Raw genomic sequence first — 19,585 nt, 5'->3', positions numbered from 1 at the left:
ATCAGGTCAGCAAACAAATAAAATAAAACCAGACAAGACAGTATAAATGAACCTCATTATTCTTGGTTTCCTCCGAATTGAGTGAATGTCTTAACCATTTGGTCTACAGTTTTGGCCACCATGGCCTCAATATGCACAGTATTCAGGACAAGTTTCCCCCCTACCATGTGGGGAATCATTGTAAATCACTTACTCCAAGTGTCTCATAATTCTCATGTTTTGGTTATGGAAACAGAAGAACATCAAAACTCTAGTGGTGAGAAAAGTCTGCTGCTTCAAGAAGTTTCATCTGGATTCCCATATGTTTCTCCTCCTTCACCTGATTAACACTGGGTTTCATCTTCTGTACCTATGGCAATGGACAACTTAAAAACCTTTTAAAAAGTATTGATAGCACAAATACTGCGAATCCCATTGAAAATGGTACAGGAGAAGGCATATAAACTTGTTTTTTGATACTTTACAACTGGCATATAACAATAGAGTTGCTCTTCCTATAAATGTGGGAATTTTAGAGCTGGTAAAGACCTTTGGGGTACTGCTGGCTTGATTGTAATTACTTCAAAACATGTTGTTGGTGGACATCAAGTGCCGGCCATAGGTTTTGAGTACTTTTATACTCATCTGACTATCTTCACTTGTCTGTGTTGCCAAAGAAAAACTGAAACAAACAGGAAAGTGAACTCCCCAAGAGAGAGAACCAGTGAGACTAGATATCTTTGGAAGAAAAAATTGTCACGCCTGTCCCCCTTCAATGGGCAGTCTGCTAATTTTAGAAAAAAACTACCCTTAGAATTTAGGAATAAGGCTAGCTCAATGTGTGAAGGTTTATTAATTGTTGAAACCTTTCGGGCTGCACTGGATGCAGCTGATACCGATGTCCATTCAATGGCTACAGCTATTGTTTTGAGATGTGCATCATGGTTGTCGGCATCAAGGTTGCTTGCCTAAGGAAGTTCAGTCAGTTATTGAAGATTATCCGTTTGATGGACAAAATGTATTCAGTGCTAAAATGGATGAGTCTCTTTATTCATTGAAAGACTCAACATTCATTCAGATCACTAAGTAGATATATACCCACTTTTAAAAAGAAGCAATTTCTTCCTCTTCTTTCTTCCTCCAGATATAAGAACACTACGTATTCCTTTGATTTATATCAACAGAGCTCTTCTGACCAATGCAAGAACGTATTAGAATATCCAAGAAGGCTGTCAGCTCCATCATGCTCTTTGGTAATATTGCAATCAGTTTTCAGAGTAACAGCCGTGTTAGTCTGTATCCGCAAAAAGAAGAACAGGAGTACTTGTGGCACCTTAGAGACTAACAAATTTATTAGAGCATAAGCTTTCGTGGACTACAGCCCACTTCTTCGGATGCATATAGAATGGAACATATATTGAGGAGATATATATACACACATACAGAGAGCATAAACAGGTGGGAGTTGTCTTACCAACTCTGAGAGGCCAATTAATTAAGAGAAAAAAAACTTTTGAAGTGATAATCAAGCTAGCTGAGCCATTACAAACATTGACTCTATCTCCCCTTGTAAGTACTCTCACACTTATTATCAAACTGTCTGTACTCGGCTAGCTTGATTATCACTTCAAAAGTTTTTTTTCTCTTAATTAATTGGCCTCTCAGAGTTGGTAAGACAACTCCCACCTGTTTATGCTCTCTGTATGTGTGTATATATATCTCCTCAATATATGTTCCATTCTATATGCATCCGAAGAAGTGGGCTGTAGTCCACGAAAGCTTATGCTCTAATAAATTTGTTAGTCTCTAAGGTGCCACAAGTACTCCTGTTCTTCTTATTGCAATCAGTGTAGACACAGCAGTTTCAGACTTGATATGATGGCTGAGGGTCTTGGAGGGAGACAGTGGAGTGATCCAGAGAGAGCGGTGATGTGTTCAAAATGATGGGCTAGGAAAATGATCTTTCTAGTGATATTCTGAATGGATATGAGAGGGACAAGATTGCATTTGTCAAAAACCGTGTAAAGGATGTTGCTGTAGTCAAAACATGAGGTAAGAGGTGGGATGAGCATTTTAGTTGTGCAGATGGATAGGAAAGGCCATATTTTAGACATGTCATGCAGAAAGAATCAAAAAGATTTAGACACAGCCTGGGTGAGAGGACCTAGAGAGAACTTTGTGTCAAAGATACAATCCTGGTTAAAGGCATGAGTGATAGGCAAGAAGGTGGTGATGGTGGTGTCTGCAGTGATTGAAAAAGGAGGTAGTGGGGAAGACTTTGAAGGGGAGAGGAGATTAACAGCTCTATTTTAGCCATGTTGAGCTTGAGCTGACTGCTAGACATTCACAAGAAGATTTTTGGATTGACTGAGACTTTAATTTGGATAGGAGACAGTTCTAGAGTAGAGAGGGTAGTTGGAATTTTTGTTTGCAGATGAGATTGCCAAAAGATAAGGTGAAAAGGGAACTGAGGAGAGAGCCTTGTTGAAAGTTGGGACTAGATGAGGCTCCTTATCAGAAAGAAACACTAAAGGACCAGTTAGAGAAGTAAGAGGAGAACCAGCAGAGGACAGTCACAGAAGCCAAGGGAGAAGGACATTTTAAGAGGAGTATGGTCAACTGTCAGAAGTGGCTCACAGGCCGAGGATGAGGATGGAGTACTGGTTCTGACCATTAGCTAGGTAGAGGTCATTAGAGACTTTGGCAAGAGCAGTTTCAGAGGAGTGCAAGGGACAGAAGCCATATTGGAAAGTGTCTAGGATGAAATTGGAGGAGAGGAACTCCTGACTGAATGTAGGCAGCATGTTCAGTGATCTTAGAGATGAAAGGGAGAAGAAAGATGGAGCAGTATTTGGAGAGGCAAGTGGGGTAAGGATGGGCTTTTTTAAGATTGGAGAGACTAAAGCATGCTTATATTTTGAGGGGGGAAGAGCCAGAAGAGAGTGTGTGGTGTGGTGTTTCTCATCAGGGAGATTGTGACCGATTGGGTCACACAGACCCCATTGGGCCTGCCACCTGATGTGCTGAGATTACCTCTAAACCCTTTTTTCCTGGCAGCTTGGGACTTCAGTATCCTGTCTTGTTGAGCCAAACACAAACACAGACCCAGGTCTGAACCACATCTCCCACAAGCTGCAGACTTAACTGAAAACAGTTTAAGAAGTGCTCCTGTCTCTAGCACCCAGACACCCAGTTCCCAATGGGATCCAAACCCCAAATAAATCCGTTTTACTCTGTATAAAGCCTATACAGGGTAAACTCATAAATTGTTCACCCTCTATAACACTGGTAGTGAGATATGCAAAGCTGTTTGCTCCCCCAGGTATTAATTACTTGCTCTGGGTCAATTAATAAGCAAAAAGTGACTGTATTAAGTCTAAAAAGTAGGATTTAAGTGGTTCCAAGTAATAACAGACAGAATAAAGTAAATTACGAAGCAAAATAAAACAAAAACATTCAAGTCTAAGCCTATTACAGTAGGAAACTAAATGCAGGTAAATCTCACCCTCAGAGATGGTCCAATAAGCTTATTTTACAGACTAGACTCCTTCCTAGTCTGGGTCCAGCAATTACTCACACCCCCATTGTTACTGTCCTTCGTTCCAATTTCTTTCAGGCATCTCTTTGGGGTGGAGAGGCTATCTTTTGAGCCAGCTGAAGACAAAATGGAGGGGTTTCCAGGGCCTTTTATATTCTTTTTCTTGTGGGTGTAAAGCAATTTGTTCTCCTGTGCAAAATCACAGCAACAAGTTGGAGTCTGTAGCCACCTGGGCAAGTCTCATCTCTGAATGATTCAGCTTTTTGCATTGTTTACATGTTAGTTTGAACGTTCCCAGGAAAGCTCAGATGTGGATTGGCATCTCCCAAAGTCCATTGTCAGTTAAGTGTTTCTTGATAGGACCATTCTCAGTAAGTGCCCATTCTCAAGAAGCTGACCAAATGCTTCACTGAGGCTACTTAGAATCAAACAAATACATAGCCAATATTCATAACTTCAAATACAAAAAGGATACACACATACAGACAGCATAATCATAACCAGCAAACTACGACCTTTCCATAGACACCCCACTTGGCCTCCTCTGTACAAGAACTTGTGCAACCATAGGACCCTGGTTGCAACAATGATCAATACGGTCACAGTTTATGTCACTAACGTCACAGAGATATCCCCATGTATTGCAAAGGAATATTGAAAACTGCTACCAGTTTTATACGTGACCTGCAACTTTAAAGCTACCCATGTGTATTCTTTGAAGCAAGAACTCCAGAGATGTCTTTATAACTGGCATATTAATTGTAATATAAATGGACCCTTTTTGTCCAATAATTGCAGGAAAGAATTCACTCTGGGATTCCAGTGATTCCAGTTACTTTATCCACAATAAAATGACTCTTGCATTACACAGCCACCAAACTTTCAGAATATGCACAGGGTTAAACCACTACTGAAGACTTTAGTGAAAAACAGGGTTTATTTTAAGAAAAAGGCATATGAGAGAGGCTAATTTTTACCACTCTTTTACTTTTATAATGATAGTACTGTCCATCTTTTCTTGATGATTCAGTTCCTTCACTGTGATAAACTACTTAGCCTTTGATAGGGTAGCTTATCGATTTTGAAATGGGATGATTTCCTTTTATAGTAGAGGGTCAGCAATACTGTTATGTGATAGGTATAGCACATATAATTTAACTGCTGACAGAGGATAATAAAATATTAATGTTACATGAGTGTAAGAGTTTAAATCCTCCTACTCTGTGTTAAAACAGATACACTTTGGGCATATTAAACTTTAGGAAGAAATCCTGATTTGTTCTTTTTATTAAGAGTAGTGGACACTGCCAGGGTTTATTAGGAGAAGGATGTGAGAGTTCTTTCTTTAATTCCCAGGCACCATTTTTTGGTGGTGGAGGTGGTGTTGGGCCTTCCCCTGTGCCTGCCAGAGGACAGTATGAACACTACCATGCTATCTTTGACCAGATGCAACAGCAAAAGGAAAATATTAAAGTAGGTGAGGAGAGAGAAACCAGATGGAGAGCAGAAATACGAAGTCGGGAAGCTGTTGAAAGGTATGACTACCTTCCATTAGAGTTGCATGTGCTCTGCTTTGACGAAAGTAATGCAAGTTACTGTACATATTTATCTACAGAGGAGTTCCACCTGGAGTACGTCCAGGATTTCCTAATGGGCCTGATGGTCATCACCATTTACCAGATGCTGATGCAATTAGGAAAAAAATCAAAAGATTGAAGGAGGTGTCTAAACAAGCCAATGCAAACAGGTTGGACTGTGATAATCTGTGAATGCATCCCTACATGTTAGATTTTTGTCCTATGTTGTGTTTAGCTTAATCCTAGACACTTTTAAAAACCATCTTTATCCATTGATGCTGTCTTGTCTGTTCATGTGTTGGTTTCTCACAGAATGCCTAACCCTTTTAGAACCGTTGGTGCCTTAGTTCCCACTGAAGATGGCCAATGTGTTATGTATCTTATCATGCTTGCAGCTGATTGTACCATTTCTTCCAGTGCTTATGGGTGAAATCATTAGTAAATCGAGCTACTATCTATGCTAACTATTTGCTTTGGTAAACTCAAGTTGCTAATGGTTATAAATAATTAGTCTGGTAATTAATTACTAGCAACCCTTAAGAGTGCTGTGCTTTTGGTTAAAGCCCCAAAATATAAATTATTAATGAAATGACAGCCTAGACTAACCCATAAACCTCTTTTTCTGCCAGCTGTCCTGGGGTATTCCCTCCATTTCCCAACTCTTCCTGTTACCTGACCTGTTTGATTCTCTAGTGTGGAATATTCTCTACTATATTTCCATTTGCTTTGCTTAAAGCATGTTGCTCAGGAGAAGACTTTGGAGGAGCAGGCTGGGGATGAGTGTAGCTTTCCAACACTGCTGACCAGAAATGGAAAGACAGGGTAATATAGCTAAAAAGAGGGTATGTCATTGTATGATAACAATGTTGTTGAATTTGTGGAAGGGTGTTGTCATTACTACTTCAATTGTGTTCCCCCCCACCCTTCAATTACTGTAAACATTTTTAAAACAAATGCCCACTCCCAAGTTGAGCTTTTTTTATGCTATCCTACTTTTTCCTAGGAGATCTGCTTGGTATGACCTCAAAGGCTATGTCTACACTAGTCAGTTGTGACCGTGCCTTTTTAGCAAGAACAGTGCTCAGTCATAGTTCGTTAACCTAGTTTCCCTTGGTAAAGCAGACAGAGCCAAATCCTCTCCCACATCTTTACCTAAATAGCTGCTGCAGGGACGAAGGGCTGAAAAATGTGTTCCTCAGAACCTAATTCCCTAGAGATCAAACTGAGTAGCAGCAACAGGTGGGGATGGGAGAAATAACAGGGCAAAGGTTGGGCTGGAGAATGAATCAATCTTTAGATAACTAATTTAATTGTATTGTATTGTATTGAAAAATGTGTGTGATAGTTTGAGTTATGCAATCATAATCAATGTGTCTAAGGGGACAAAGTTAAGCTTGCACGTGCAATCTTAACTTTCCCTTTCTGGCTTTTCAGTCCTAAAATTTGTAACATTAATATCATATTATAAAATCTCTGTTTAATGTAGTCATTTACCATTTTGTGTATTAGCACATAATCACTATCTCTGAATTGTGGAAGACAGGTAAGACTGTTGTTGTACTGTGACTGCATAGGCTCTACTAGACCATCTGGCACACTATCTTCATCCTTGATGACTGGAAGAAAGGTGTTTATTCTGCATCTGTTCAAAAAGAATAAGACTGAAAAGAGCAACAGGGGTTCTCAAACTGGGGGTTGGGATCCCTTGGGGGTCACAAGGCTATTACATGTGGGGTCACGAGCTATCAGCCTCCATCCCAAACCCCGCTTTGCCTCCAGCATTTATAATGGTGTTAAATATATAAAAATATGTTTTTAATTTATAAGGGGTGGGGGGGGGTTGCACTCAGAGGCTTGCTATGTGAAAGGGGTCACCAGTAAAACAGTTTGAGAACCACTGAACTACAGAGAGATTATGCTGTTGACCTTCCCTAGGACCGACTTTACTTCTGTCTTAATGTTTCAAATCAACAATGCACTTCATGGCAAGTGCTGGGATACTCAGTGCAGCTTTAGACTTGGGTGTTCCTTTGTTGACCAGATCTTTACTTCGATGCAGTGCTTTGAGAAGATAGTTGAATTTAATAAGTTCCGTGCAACATTTTTTATAGACTTCAGTCAGGCCTTCAATTAATTGCATTGAGCAAATTTGTGGGATATGATGAGGTGACTTGGTATCCCTTGGAAGATAGTGTCATTGAGGGAAGAGGCCTATAATGGAATGGAAATCTGCCTTTGAGTCGGTAACAGATATGTGCCATGGTTTCCTATCTCCACTGGAGTTTGGCAAGGCTGCGTTCTGTCACTGTTGTTCAATATCTGCAGTGACTGGTATACTCCTGGGGCAATTCTGCGCCAAAAAACTAAAAATTCTGCGCACAATATTTTAAAATTCTTCAAAATTCTGCATATTTTATTTTGTCCAGATAACATTGTATAATCAGGCCAGTTTAAATTATTTTGGTAATTTATTTCAAAATACTTCTCAGCAACTATGTCTGTAACAATACAGATGCAAAATATTTCCCCCAGCAGTAGAGAGTTAAAGAAACCCGTTTCTCTGCCCCCTCCCTCTCAGAGACCAGCAGAGGGGCCAGACATCTGCATCCCCTACCCCCCAGAGCCCAGCTGTGGGGCCCCCCCCCAGCCCAGACACTCGTACTCTCTCTCCCCCTCCTCCAGAACCCAGCTGCAGGGTGCCCCCCAGCCCAGACACCCACACCCCCTAAAGCCCAGCTGCAGAGTCATCTCCCCCCACCCAGACACTCACATGCACCCCTTATCCCCCAGAGCTCACCCCCACCCAGCCTAGACAATTGCACCCTGTCCCCAGCCATGCCCACCCTCAGTGCCCAGTCACAGGGGCCTCCCCAAGGCCAGACACCCGCTCCCCGTAATCCACCCACAGAGCCCAGGGATCCAGATGGAGAAGCAGCCTGATGCTGCATCCTGGACTTGTGTGGAGTTTCCTACATGCTGCCTCCTTCCTTCAGGGCATGCTGAGAACTGCAGCTTCCCGGAACCCTCCAGCTCCTCCTCCCCACTAGCAAGCAGCCTCCAGCTTCAGTTTACACCCAGCTCTGTATTAACCTGCTCGGATGGGACATCAAGTATGTGGCAAGTGCCAAATATTTGGGCAGCATCATTGCAGGTGCTTGAGGATGCTTGAAAGATAGCTGTGGTTCTTCTTTGAGAGCTAGTCCATATACATATTCCATATTAGTTGAATATATATCCAGTGCATGCACATAGAAGAAATTTCTAGTCAGCTGTATCTAATGGGATGATGCATGTGTCCTTCCCTTCCTTGTATGCTTGGTGAAGGTGTAAAGGGTGGAACTTTCCTGCGAGAGACAGTTCCTTCTCTACCACTGGTGGTACTTGTTGGAACTACTCCCTCCAACAAACTTTTTTCCTTCAGCGATTTACAGCATTTTTTTCAGTAGGCATCTCTTCAGGATGCCTTAGAGGAAGAAGAGTTCTCTTCCTCCGTCGCTGGTGATGTTGCCTACCATGGCTGACCATGGGAAATCCCTAGGCTTTAAGAACTGCTCAGCCTGTGAGGTGTCTGTTCTCCCTCGGTAAGGGGCATGTTGCGGAGTGCTGTGAAATTTGTAGGTCCTTCTCAAAGCAGACCCAGTGCTCAAGAGAGGCACGCCAGAGGGTGTTTATTATAAAGCAGTGATGACCCTGGACTCCAAGTGCCTAGGCTTTTGAAGTCCAGAGGGCTTCAACTTCTGCCCTGGCGTCTGCCTAAGACTCTCCCAAGCTGTGCCTTCCTCATCTAGAAAGCATAGAGACACGTTGCATGTCTTCTAAGGAGAAAAGGTAAAAATTACCCTCTCCAGTTCTGACTGCAAGGCCTCAGACCACCGGGCTGTTGGTCATTAAAAGTGTTTCAAAACTTAAAAAAAGTTCCTTGAGCATTGGAGCTTGTACTAGCAGAACAGAACCACCATACTAGAAGCCCTGGCAACTGTGTCCATGGTCATTTTGGTGTCCTTGGTACTAAGGCATCAGAATGGCCACAGGCAGCCATGGTACTGGGCAGAAGCTCTATCCTAGTACCAGGCATATCATCACCTAAGACTACTTTGCCAGGCCTGTCACCACTATGCCTTTTAGAACTGTACCCTCCTCTGATTCCACTAAGGTTCCTGGATTCAGTAACCTTCTTGCCCCTGTCTTTGGGCCAAGTGCCCCTTATGCCTATGGGAGGAGCACCCCCTTTTTCAAGAAGTGGTTCCTTCTTGTCTTTTGACTCACAGCGAAGTTGCCAATCCTCTCCAGGAAGGTGTTCGGGCTCTGCAGTATCAGTTAAACTGATCTTGTCCTTCTCGATGAATCTATGGCTGTTGCCAAAACCTAGTACTGATCTAGCCTGGTATCAGGACTGTTGGTGCCAATCCCTATGGAAAAGACTCTACCTATCAACATCAGCCCTTCTTCCAGTATAGAACACTCAAAGCCCAGGGATGCAGACAGTGGCCCTTGAGAAGGAAATCTGCTGGGGGGGCAACCTCTCTGTTACATCTCCCAGAATGGCACTGACCAGGTAGCATACTTGACTTGGTGCTTGAGGACAGCATACCAGTTATTCTATGTTCTTTACCCTCTCTTCCTTTTGACAACTGTCTGGCTTGCTTTCAACAGACCTGATCCAGCATCTCCTCAGATGATTGTGTTTTGGATGTGGTCCAGAAAGGCTGTGCTATCCAGTTCCTTCCTGACCCTCTTAAGGGAGCCCTCTCATGAGACTCTGCTGCAACATGAAGCATAGCCACTTCTGGTTCTGGGTGCGATAGAAGTTCCCCCTCAATGCAAGGGAAGGGGCTTCTAGTCAAGGTATTTCTTTACTCCCAAGAAGTCAGGGTGTTTCGTCTGATTCTAGATGTCAGAGCTTTCAATACTTTTATCAAGCTCAAGTTGGTCTCCCTTGGATCCATCATTCCCTCTCTGGTCCAGAAGGACAAGTAGTTTCTCTTGACCTCAAGGATGCATACTTCTACATCGTGATTCCCCAAGTGCACAAGTGTTTTCTGAGGTATGTGTTGAACAACAAATATTACCAATATTGGGATCTGTCCTTCAGGCTTTTGACAGCACCTTGTGTTTTCATTGAGTGCCTTGCAGTAGTCGCACCTTACTTAACAAGGGTGGGCATTCAGGTGTTCCCAGACTTGGTTGACTGGCTTGTCAGGGGCCACATTGTGTCTAGACCTCCTTGGGAACAAAATGAAGCCTATATTTAAATCCTATTTGATAAATAGAATTCATTGGGACTGTATTCGGCACAGGTCTTGTGACTGCCAACTTGCCGCCTGACAGATTTCATATAAAATACTATCTGCTCTCACCTGCAGTCCCCACCCCCTCACATGGGTAAGGATTTGCCTCAGGCTTCTGGGTCTCGTGGCAGCATATATATTTTGTTGTTTCATACACTGGACTCTGCTTCTGGCCACTTGAAGCATGGCTATCCTTGGCTTTCTGGCCAAGAAGATGCCATCCAGTCAAGGTTATCATAGTTCAGAGCAACTGAAACTTTATTTCCTCTTGGTCATCCAGCCATCACCTCTGTTGGGCAGAGTCCTGCATCTTCCTCCCTTCTGACTGGGGTATTTCCAGATTGAACAGTTCCCTGCCTACACTGTTATTCCCCAAATGATAGATTGCCTAAGCAGGCCTGATTTGCTTCTCTCATAGATGGTAAGCTATGTAATGCCAACAGTTAAGTTACCACACAGTTCTTTCTATGCAAGCACTTGTCGTCTTAAGGTAAAAGCATTACAGAGAAAACATATTAAAAACAATAAAATAACTTACATACATGCTAATAAACTTACTAGAAATCTCCCCCGCGCACTCCAACAAGGGCTTTGTTTGGTGCTTAGTCCTTCAAACTTCACTCTGAGATTTTTTTTTTCTGTAGCTTCAAGTTCATCAAAACAAGCACCCAAATGGGCCAAAGACCTATCCCTTCCCTGATTGATGCTTCGCTTGGATCAGAGGTCCTGTCTATTTGCTGGATCAGAAAGAAGACCCTGAGTCAGTTTTAACTCGGGCTGTTGAACCAACAGTCCTTTCTTTGTCTGATGGCCATGAAGAATCCAGTTTAAACCAGCATACCCTCTCCAAATAGTGGTAGCCCTCTGGAGGTGTTAAACTCAAGTGAATTTGCCTAACCACACCCACCTTTATTAGTTCCTGGAGGGCTGTAGTCCCTCTCCCCCATGGAAATACATACAGTCCCTCAATAGTACATAAACACTTAGCATTTTAAATACAATGAATTCCTAAAATTCAGCGTTGCTGAATTCAAGTTTAATTCAGTAAGGTTTATTCAAGATATTTATCACACCTGTCACAGCATCTCCCCTTGTCAATCCTTCAGTCACTGGACTGGGAGAATGACCAGTGCAACATTTGCAAGAGGGTTCCTTACAGCCCAGTTCACCCTGAAGGACTATCATCACTGTTACCTCCTTACTTGGATGTGGGACTCAAATGGGGAACTTTAAAATTTAGGGCCTGTGGTCCATCACAGAACGGGCCCTGCACATCGCTGTTCTAGAAATCCTGACTATGCCCACAGCATGCATAGCCTTCTTTCTGGACATTCAGTGCCAATCAGTCTTGGTGATGTCTGACAACATGGCAGCTGTCTTATTTAAACAGATGAGGAGGGGTCAGGTCCTTGGCCTTCTACCAAGAGGCCATTTAACTCTGGGTTTTTGTCACACAACATTACCTTGTCAGCTATCTCCCAGGAGTGGACAACATGAGGGGAGATGGCCTGAGCAGGCATTTTTGTGACCGCCACTAGTAGTTGTGCCACCTAAGAGTCCTTCAGGACACCTTTAACCTTTTGGGGGACTCCGACCCCCAAGGACCTCTTGGGGAAAGCAGAACAAGTGTCCCCGCTTCTGTTCATGGGGATGCCACATTCCCAGCTTTTTTTCGGAATCTTTCTCCTCCCTTGAATAGAAGGCCTAAATATGTTCCCTCTCATCCCCCTGCTTCCCAGTGTTCTGCAGAAGAACAGGCAAGAGAAAACCAGAGTGAAGGAACATAAATCCACACCGTGTAGAGGTCAAGCAGAGGAGTTTATTACATACAGAGCGGTCGGAGTGTCACCTAGCTTGTTAGGTTCAGAGACACTGTTACTCAATTGATTACAATAGAATATATGGACTTTTTTATGGGCGGGGGAAAGTGACGGGGTAGGCAGTTCCACAGCCCCGGATAGGTCTAGCAGCAAGACAAGATAGCGCAGCAGCCAATGGTTAAAAGGTTACATAATGTCTCCACCCATGGTCTCAAGTTAATGAGTTAAAATTTAATTAATACTTTGATAAATGTATTAGTATAAAATAAGTAAATAATAAAATATGTTGAATTCTGATTTGGGGTCCGTAGGAATGAAGCAACTCCTCTGATTGTCCAACAGATATATTCCTAGGGGTTAAAGCAAAGAAACAGTGAAAGTATATGGCAATGAAGATTGTCTCCTTCGTGTCTTAAGGCAGGCATTGGTCCCTGGGAAAGGGAGGCGGGAGGAGGCCATATTTTATACTGACATGTTCTAACCTTTCATAAACTAAAGGTTGGATATGTGGGAAGAACATTTACCTACAAAAGAAACTAACACAACAGAAACAGGGCTGCTTTGTTCAATTTGCAACTCTTAAGACACAATTATTCAGTACTCAGATCCAACACCTGGCAATTTGCTAGCTAGGCTTACTTTAGCAAAAGCAAGGTTATCTGTTTACTCCAGCTTTCTCTTAGCTGATCACTGTTTGCTAGGCCTCTGGTCTCTTGACCAAACTCTGGACTTTGGGTCTGGAAAAGAGCTGGCACAATCCATATACCAGGTTGTTATATAAAATGCACAGGGATTTTAACCCTTCACATAGTAATCCTCATAGCGTTGTGACTGACACAAATGTGGTTCAGGGACTTCCACAACCTCTCCCTGGTACCATCAGTCCCCCTAGACTCCATCCTCAATTTTGTAGTCCACAACTGGGGCTTGACCTTTTGCACCAAACATGAGTGCTCTCCACCTGGTAGCGTGAATGCTGGCTGGTTGACACTAGTGGAATTGGTCTGCTCACATGATATTTAGAAAATCCTTATTAATAGCAGGAAAACTTCCACTAGGTCCACGTACTTCTCTAGATTTACAAATGGAGCTTTACAGCATCAGTCTTCCCCTATACTGAAGAGCATCTTGAGGCTATTCTTACTTGTCAGAAATCTGGCCCCAACTTGGGATCTTAACTTTGTCCTTCTGAAGCTGGTGGTTCCCCCCTTCTAGCCTGTGGTTACATGCCCTTTACCCTACCTTTCTATGAAATTGACCTTTCTCTTGGCAGTCAAGTCTGCTAGAAGTTGGAGAATGCAAACCCAGATAGCAGAGCCATCTTCTACTATAAATGTTATACTATCATTCATAATGACAATCTGGAATGTGGTCTCAGAGACTTCTTCCTGAAGTTGGTGTCTGAATTCCACACTAATGAAATCATCCACTTACTTGTATTCTTTACCAAGTGTCATGCTGGTAGACCAGAGCAAAGATTGTGTACTCTTGATGTATGTAGAGCCATTTTATTCTACCAGGACAAAACAAAATCCTTCTGGAAGTCACCCAGGCTCTTTCTTGCTTACCCCGGGAGGGTCAAAGGGCAAGTTGTTTCTACAGGGAGAATTTTTAGTTGGATTGTCCAGTGCATTAGATCATGTTACCAACCAGTGGACATGCAGTCGCCTGACAAGCTGTATGCTCACTCCACCAGAGTACTGTCCACCTCTATAGCTTCTCTAGGGAATGTTCTGTGAGGCTGACAGGCCAGGTGCCAGTGCATGTCAGTGTCTCAGGACAATTAATTTGTATGTGAACATTAAAGAAGTGTTAAGTGTTAGTATGCATTCAAACTAATTAATTCGTATGCTAATAGATATGAAAGGAGATGTTGATTGTATTGTTTTCATCTGCCTATATCATGCGGTTTTTGCTATTACGTTATTTCTACATTCTACTTTTAATTAAATAACCCTAGATCAAAGGAGTGTTAATGAAGAGCGTATTCAGGTGTTAGAATCGAAGTGAAACATGGGCGCTGAGCAAGGCTGAAGAACACCAGATTGATGCGTGCAATTCTTCTCGTTTTCATCAGCTTCATATCAAGTGGCAGAAAACGATCAAAAATGAAGCCAAACCCAACAACTGCCTCCACTAGCACTGGTTTGGTTCCAGCAGCTTTCTTGTATGGATGTTAGTGCAACACAGTTGAATTTCAAAGCATTTGTATCAGAGTGCCACTGCATGGCCAGCAACCATGTTGGGCACCAGAAGTTTTGGTGTCACAGTAAGCATTCCAATGTACTGCCAAGATCACCTACAGCACTTTTGCCAGAGATTGAAGTGGGTGATGTTTGATCTGCAAGGAGGTCATTTCCTTTTAGGATTTGCCATGATGATGGTAATGACATTCACTGTTTTGGTTACTGTTTCCTATGCAGTAACTTGAGTCTTTGTGATGTAGTTAATGTTTTTCCTGCTGCACCCAGTAACTGAGCATCTACTCAGCTACATGTGCTACCATCTGACTTAATTTCTTCCATCCCCTCTCCCCATTTCCCTCCCTCCCTCTCTCTCCCCAGGCCAGACTAGACTAGGAAAATGGGTTGTGGTTTTTAAAAATGCTGGTTAAAACATGTTAGCTAACATATTTTAACCAGCATCTTTAAATACTAGTGTGAATATGACCAGCCAAAATATTTTAAAGGTTTAAATCCTGTCTACATTAGTGCTTAAAAACATGTCCGTTAAACATCTCATGTTAACTAATATGGTTTCAAATGTTAACTATTTTTTTCAAGTCTAGTTAGGGCCAAAAAGATTTAAAGAAATTAAGGCCAACCAGGGTGGGGACAGAATAGGGTTGAATATGATCGCTTCTAGATCTCACCTTTTCAGAGTGTTTTCATTGGATCATTTTTGGACTTAAAATATATTATCCTCAAAAATGTGTGAAATATTCAGTGTATTGCCTATAAGTATAACACTGTTTAACTTAGTAATAGTTCCCTTGTGTGTGATGGTTACAACTAAAGGTGAACTGCAAGGATATGAGAGTAGATGGTTGGTTAAAGCAAGAATCTTGCTAAAAGAACAAAAGTAGTTCAGTTGTATTTATTTTTAAATTAGTTCATGCACATATCTAAAAGTGACTGAAAAACCTTATATGTAGTTTAACAGAGCCTTTCACTAGATCTTAAAACTATTGTCTTTGTATAATATATTCCATTCCTGCAGCACACATTGTGGGTATAAATGATTACAAATTCGTATTACTAGTGATATTTGAGTGAACCTTGCTGCCTGTCAAATATAGACATTTGTATACAATATATGATCATAAACAAGCTTCTTCTGGTTGGCTAGATGTAGTTCTAGAGCCTCATAAAAATGACATTTATTTTTAGTTAGCTTTCATCATGCTTACAGCATACCGTAAATAATAATCTTTGTGTGCACTAAAACTTCAAAAAGACTGAACTATACCACATGGTTTTTGGAGCTCAAGATGCTTACTTTTGTAGTAGAACAATGTTTATTTTTTCTTTGGTATTGTATGTTAATGATCACTTTGGCTGTACACAGTACTATTGTACACTAGATATGTACTTTTATTTTATTATGAAATTTGTATTTAGTCTAATTGACAGTTTTCTAGGTATGATATTACTTTGTCTTGCACAGCATCAAAAAACAATGAAATTTTGGACTTACACTATATTTCTGGAGATAGTTGGAACACTATTGTTTCCAATGGCATGATTTCAAGCTTGTCTGCCACCAGAGAAAACAGGGTTACAGATGGGTCAGGGGGTGTTGGAACCTGACATTTTGCAGTTTGATATTACAGCCTTAGGTAGCACAGAGGAATGAGGGAGAAATGCAAACCTAACTGGAAAACATGATGCAACCATAATTGATTCACTTGTAAAATCCTCAGGAATAAAACCGAAATATCTTTGCATTACAACGTTATTTCATTCACCTTTTTAACATTTCTAATGTGTGATAAATCACCAGATTGGTACTGTAACCATTATACTTTTTGTCATTTTTGTCTAAATTCATACTTTTTCTTTTAAAAAAATATTTTATCATGTTATTTTCTATATCTTAATATCTGACTGCTGCCTTTGCCATGACAGCCTTGTTGTCTTATTTTTAGTCTTTGGAAAAGTAGTTTCCTGTTTGGGAAAACACTTGTGCTGCAAAATTGTAATATAAGCTAACATGATTGAGTGATATAGCATTGAGGCAGAATTTCTTTATCTCACAAGTCAGTTAATATGAAGTGAACAGTAGTTATCAAACTTTACCATGGGATAGACCACATCTCATACACCATTTCCTTTCCAAGTCAGACTTGCATGTACCACGTCCCATTTGCAGTTGCATAACACCCCTTGGCAACTACAGCAATTGTGCTTACACATTAAAGTATTGTATCTTTGGCCATCTTTTAATGACGTTTAGCAGCTGGAAATAAGGAGCAGTCAGTGCCAAGTGACCAGCCAGCTGTCTGCAGACCATCTTCAAGTATTCTATGGACTGCTACTGATCGACACACTACAATTTGAGAACCTCTGGAATAATTTCACGCTCTAGTAAAAATAACCACATTAGCGAAGTTGTAAGACCCCCACTGTGTGAATGGAAAACATTGTGGGTTGTAATTGCTTTTTCAAAAGTGGGGACAAACCAAGTTAGCTTGAAATGACTATGTTTTGTTTTGGTTGGTAAAAAGGTGTTATTAGATGGTGCCTTCGCAGAATGTTGACTTCTTTGTTCTCCTGTTGTTGTATGTAAATACATTCATTTTGAATGTGGCATTCAGAAACTTTTAATTGGCATATGTTCCAATTACTCAGGCAAAGAGGATGGGTAGCAGCAGAAAGAGCAAACCAAGTTGAAGAATTCTGGCAACGAAAGAGGGAAGCTATGCAAAACAAAGCTCGTGCTGAAGGACATATGGTATGGGCTTTGGTCTTCATATTTATTTTACTATATTAATAATGGTTAGTTATGAATATAGATCCTTTTGAAAAGTGAGATATAGTGTTTCATTGTCAAACATTTTACTCTCTGGTTTTATGATTAATTGTCAGATGACGTTTTAAAAAAGTACTTTTAACTGTTGCTGATTATCTTATAGTAACAGTTGCATATTGAAGGAGTTTTAAAAATTTTATTTTGAAGTTATAAATTTGAGTAGATAAGAACTGGAAAATAATGTTTACATTGATAGGTACATTTAAAATTCATTATGTTAACTGTGTGCATTGTTCAGCAGCTAGCAGTTTACGATAGTTTGTCCACTATGTCTACTTTTGCTTGATTTACAATAACCTAAGTACATTAAAATAATTTTTACTAGATATACTTTAAACGTATGTATAAACTCTCAACATCAAAGTTAAAATGAACAAATAGTTTTAACCTTTCATGGAGGTTAAAACTTCTGAACAGTGGTACAACATGTAGATGAGTTACCTTTTTGTGTCCAACTAGTTGTTTAATTATAAATGTAATACTCCTTTGGAAAGTTTTTCGCAATACTGCAGCTTCACTGAATAACTTTTATTTACTTAAGACTGTTCCATTGTTCAGTTGAACTATGTTCATTTTTGAATAGGCAGGAGGATTTGTGTTTTCTAACACCAGTCCACACCACAAATACAACCAAATCAGGGGTTCCGTTACAATATTATTGTCCTTTAGACCCAGGTGGAGCTGGTTGTAGTCTTGTTGCGGTTGAGTCAAAGGGACAACGATGCTGTAAATGAGTCCCCTTACTCGGGTATTACTGAATCTCAGAGTATTCTTTTACTGGTCACTTCTTCATTTCAGGGCTAATTTTGCTGCCAGCAGGCAAATTCCTTATACATCTTATTTGTTTCAATTTTGATGATTGCTACACTCCCCTTTGCTGATGTGTAAGGTAGTGAAGCATCCTTAAGAGGCTTCTGTCAGTGTCTTTGTCTTAAGGTGGCATGAAGACAGATTACACCTTTCAAAACCATAACTCAGATCAACAAGTGACCTTCATGACAAAAATGGTCTACATTAGTTTAGGAAAAGGCTCACTGTTCAGGGATGAGTTCAGTGTTTGATATACATTCAGTCCTTGGCTTCGGTTGCAATTAATGTAATATAATAGAGAAGAAATCACCAAGATTGCTTAATTAATGTGTGAGATTTAATGATGTGAACACTGGCTTTTTAGGAGTTGGACTATGACTCAAATAAAGATACCAAACCAGACCTCAGATAAATGTAGTAGACCTAGATTGTGTTTTAGCTAAAAGTCTCGAGGCTCAATAACTGAACTGACAGACCCCTCAACCATCCTTACTGTGAGTAATGTGTTTCTGGCCTAGACTATTAATAAATTTGCATTGCTATCCTGCATTATAAAATCCAGTTCCTTGCAATACAGGGTTCTAATATTCATATTCTGAGAGGAACTCAACTGTGAAACACTGAATGAAGTATAATTGAGTGTGTCTAATTAGATACCTAAATAAATTAAAGCTTTTACTTCCACTTTCTCACTTAGAGACAACTTCTAATCTAAAACGCCATGGCTCCAAAGCCACCAGACATAATTTTAAGCTAATTTAAATATAAACATGAAAAGCAGACTTAAGCAATTTGAGGTGACAGTGAGCCTTTTTGTAAAGCCAATAGGTACCATGTGTTACCCAGCTTTATAAGAGTTCGGAATTTAAATCCCCCCTCTCTCTTCCCCTCTCCACTTCCCCCATTGTGATAATATTTGGAAAACTCTCCATTCAGCTCAGCTGTTGTAGTTTGAAAGGGTTAACTGTTAGAAACATTCCTATCCTAAATTGAGATCAGAATTCCATCTGGTCATGGCAGATCTCCATCTTATGTAACCCAGGCTTCTTGTGCTGTGCAATCCTTCTCTAGTAATGGGATCACTACAGTCTGCTACACTCTTTGAACTACTTGAATCCAGATGTCTCAGTCTGATCGTCCTCACCTGCCAAAAACTTACCTGCGAAATCACATTACAAGTAGTGACCTCTATAGGAATTTGAGCTGTGTGGACCTCTGTTTCCTCAGCCAGTGGGAGCATATAACTTGTACCCAGCATGGTGCTATATTCCTTTCTAGTGGTAGGACCACATAGAGATTTACAAGTCAGTTACTGACTTTGTGTTAACAAATATGGGTTTTTAGCTCAAGCTGTAGAGACTTATACTTTTAGAACCAGATGTCCCGGATTTCATTCCCCATGCTGATGACCCACCCAGGGGCATCTCATTATATGCACCTCCGTTTTATTTTAAGTTTTTGTTTTGACTAATGGGACAGTCTTGAGTGAATTGGCTGTCTGTGCAAATTAGAATTACTGTTCAGGTTTTTTTCAAATTTCAA

The 19,585-nt window shown here is 40.9% G+C and overlaps 1 protein-coding gene across 12 annotated transcripts in view; it reads left to right on the top strand.

Moving 5' to 3' along the window:
• Positions 1-19,585, top strand: part of NEK1 (NIMA related kinase 1) — a 137,695-nt gene that overhangs the window by 48,970 nt on the left and 69,140 nt on the right. For 9 of the 12 annotated variants that reach the window (XM_034770721.1, XM_034770722.1, XM_034770725.1 and 6 more), the window contains exons 17-19: positions 4,874-5,052; positions 5,133-5,264; positions 17,053-17,155. In XM_034770721.1, coding sequence (XP_034626612.1) covers positions 4,874-5,052; positions 5,133-5,264; positions 17,053-17,155 — 414 coding nt within the window. Of the gene's footprint in view, positions 1-4,873; positions 5,053-5,132; positions 5,265-14,162; positions 14,732-17,052; positions 17,156-19,585 lie in introns of those variants that run through there. The other 3 variants (XM_034770727.1, XM_034770726.1, XM_034770731.1) reach the window with 2 other exon arrangements.

Source organism: Trachemys scripta, chromosome 5 (assembly GCF_013100865.1).
Source record: "Trachemys scripta elegans isolate TJP31775 chromosome 5, CAS_Tse_1.0, whole genome shotgun sequence".
Taxonomy (NCBI): Eukaryota; Metazoa; Chordata; order Testudines; family Emydidae; genus Trachemys; species Trachemys scripta.
The sequence above is the reverse complement of the archived record's forward strand: the minus strand, read 5'-3'. Positions and strand labels throughout refer to the sequence as shown.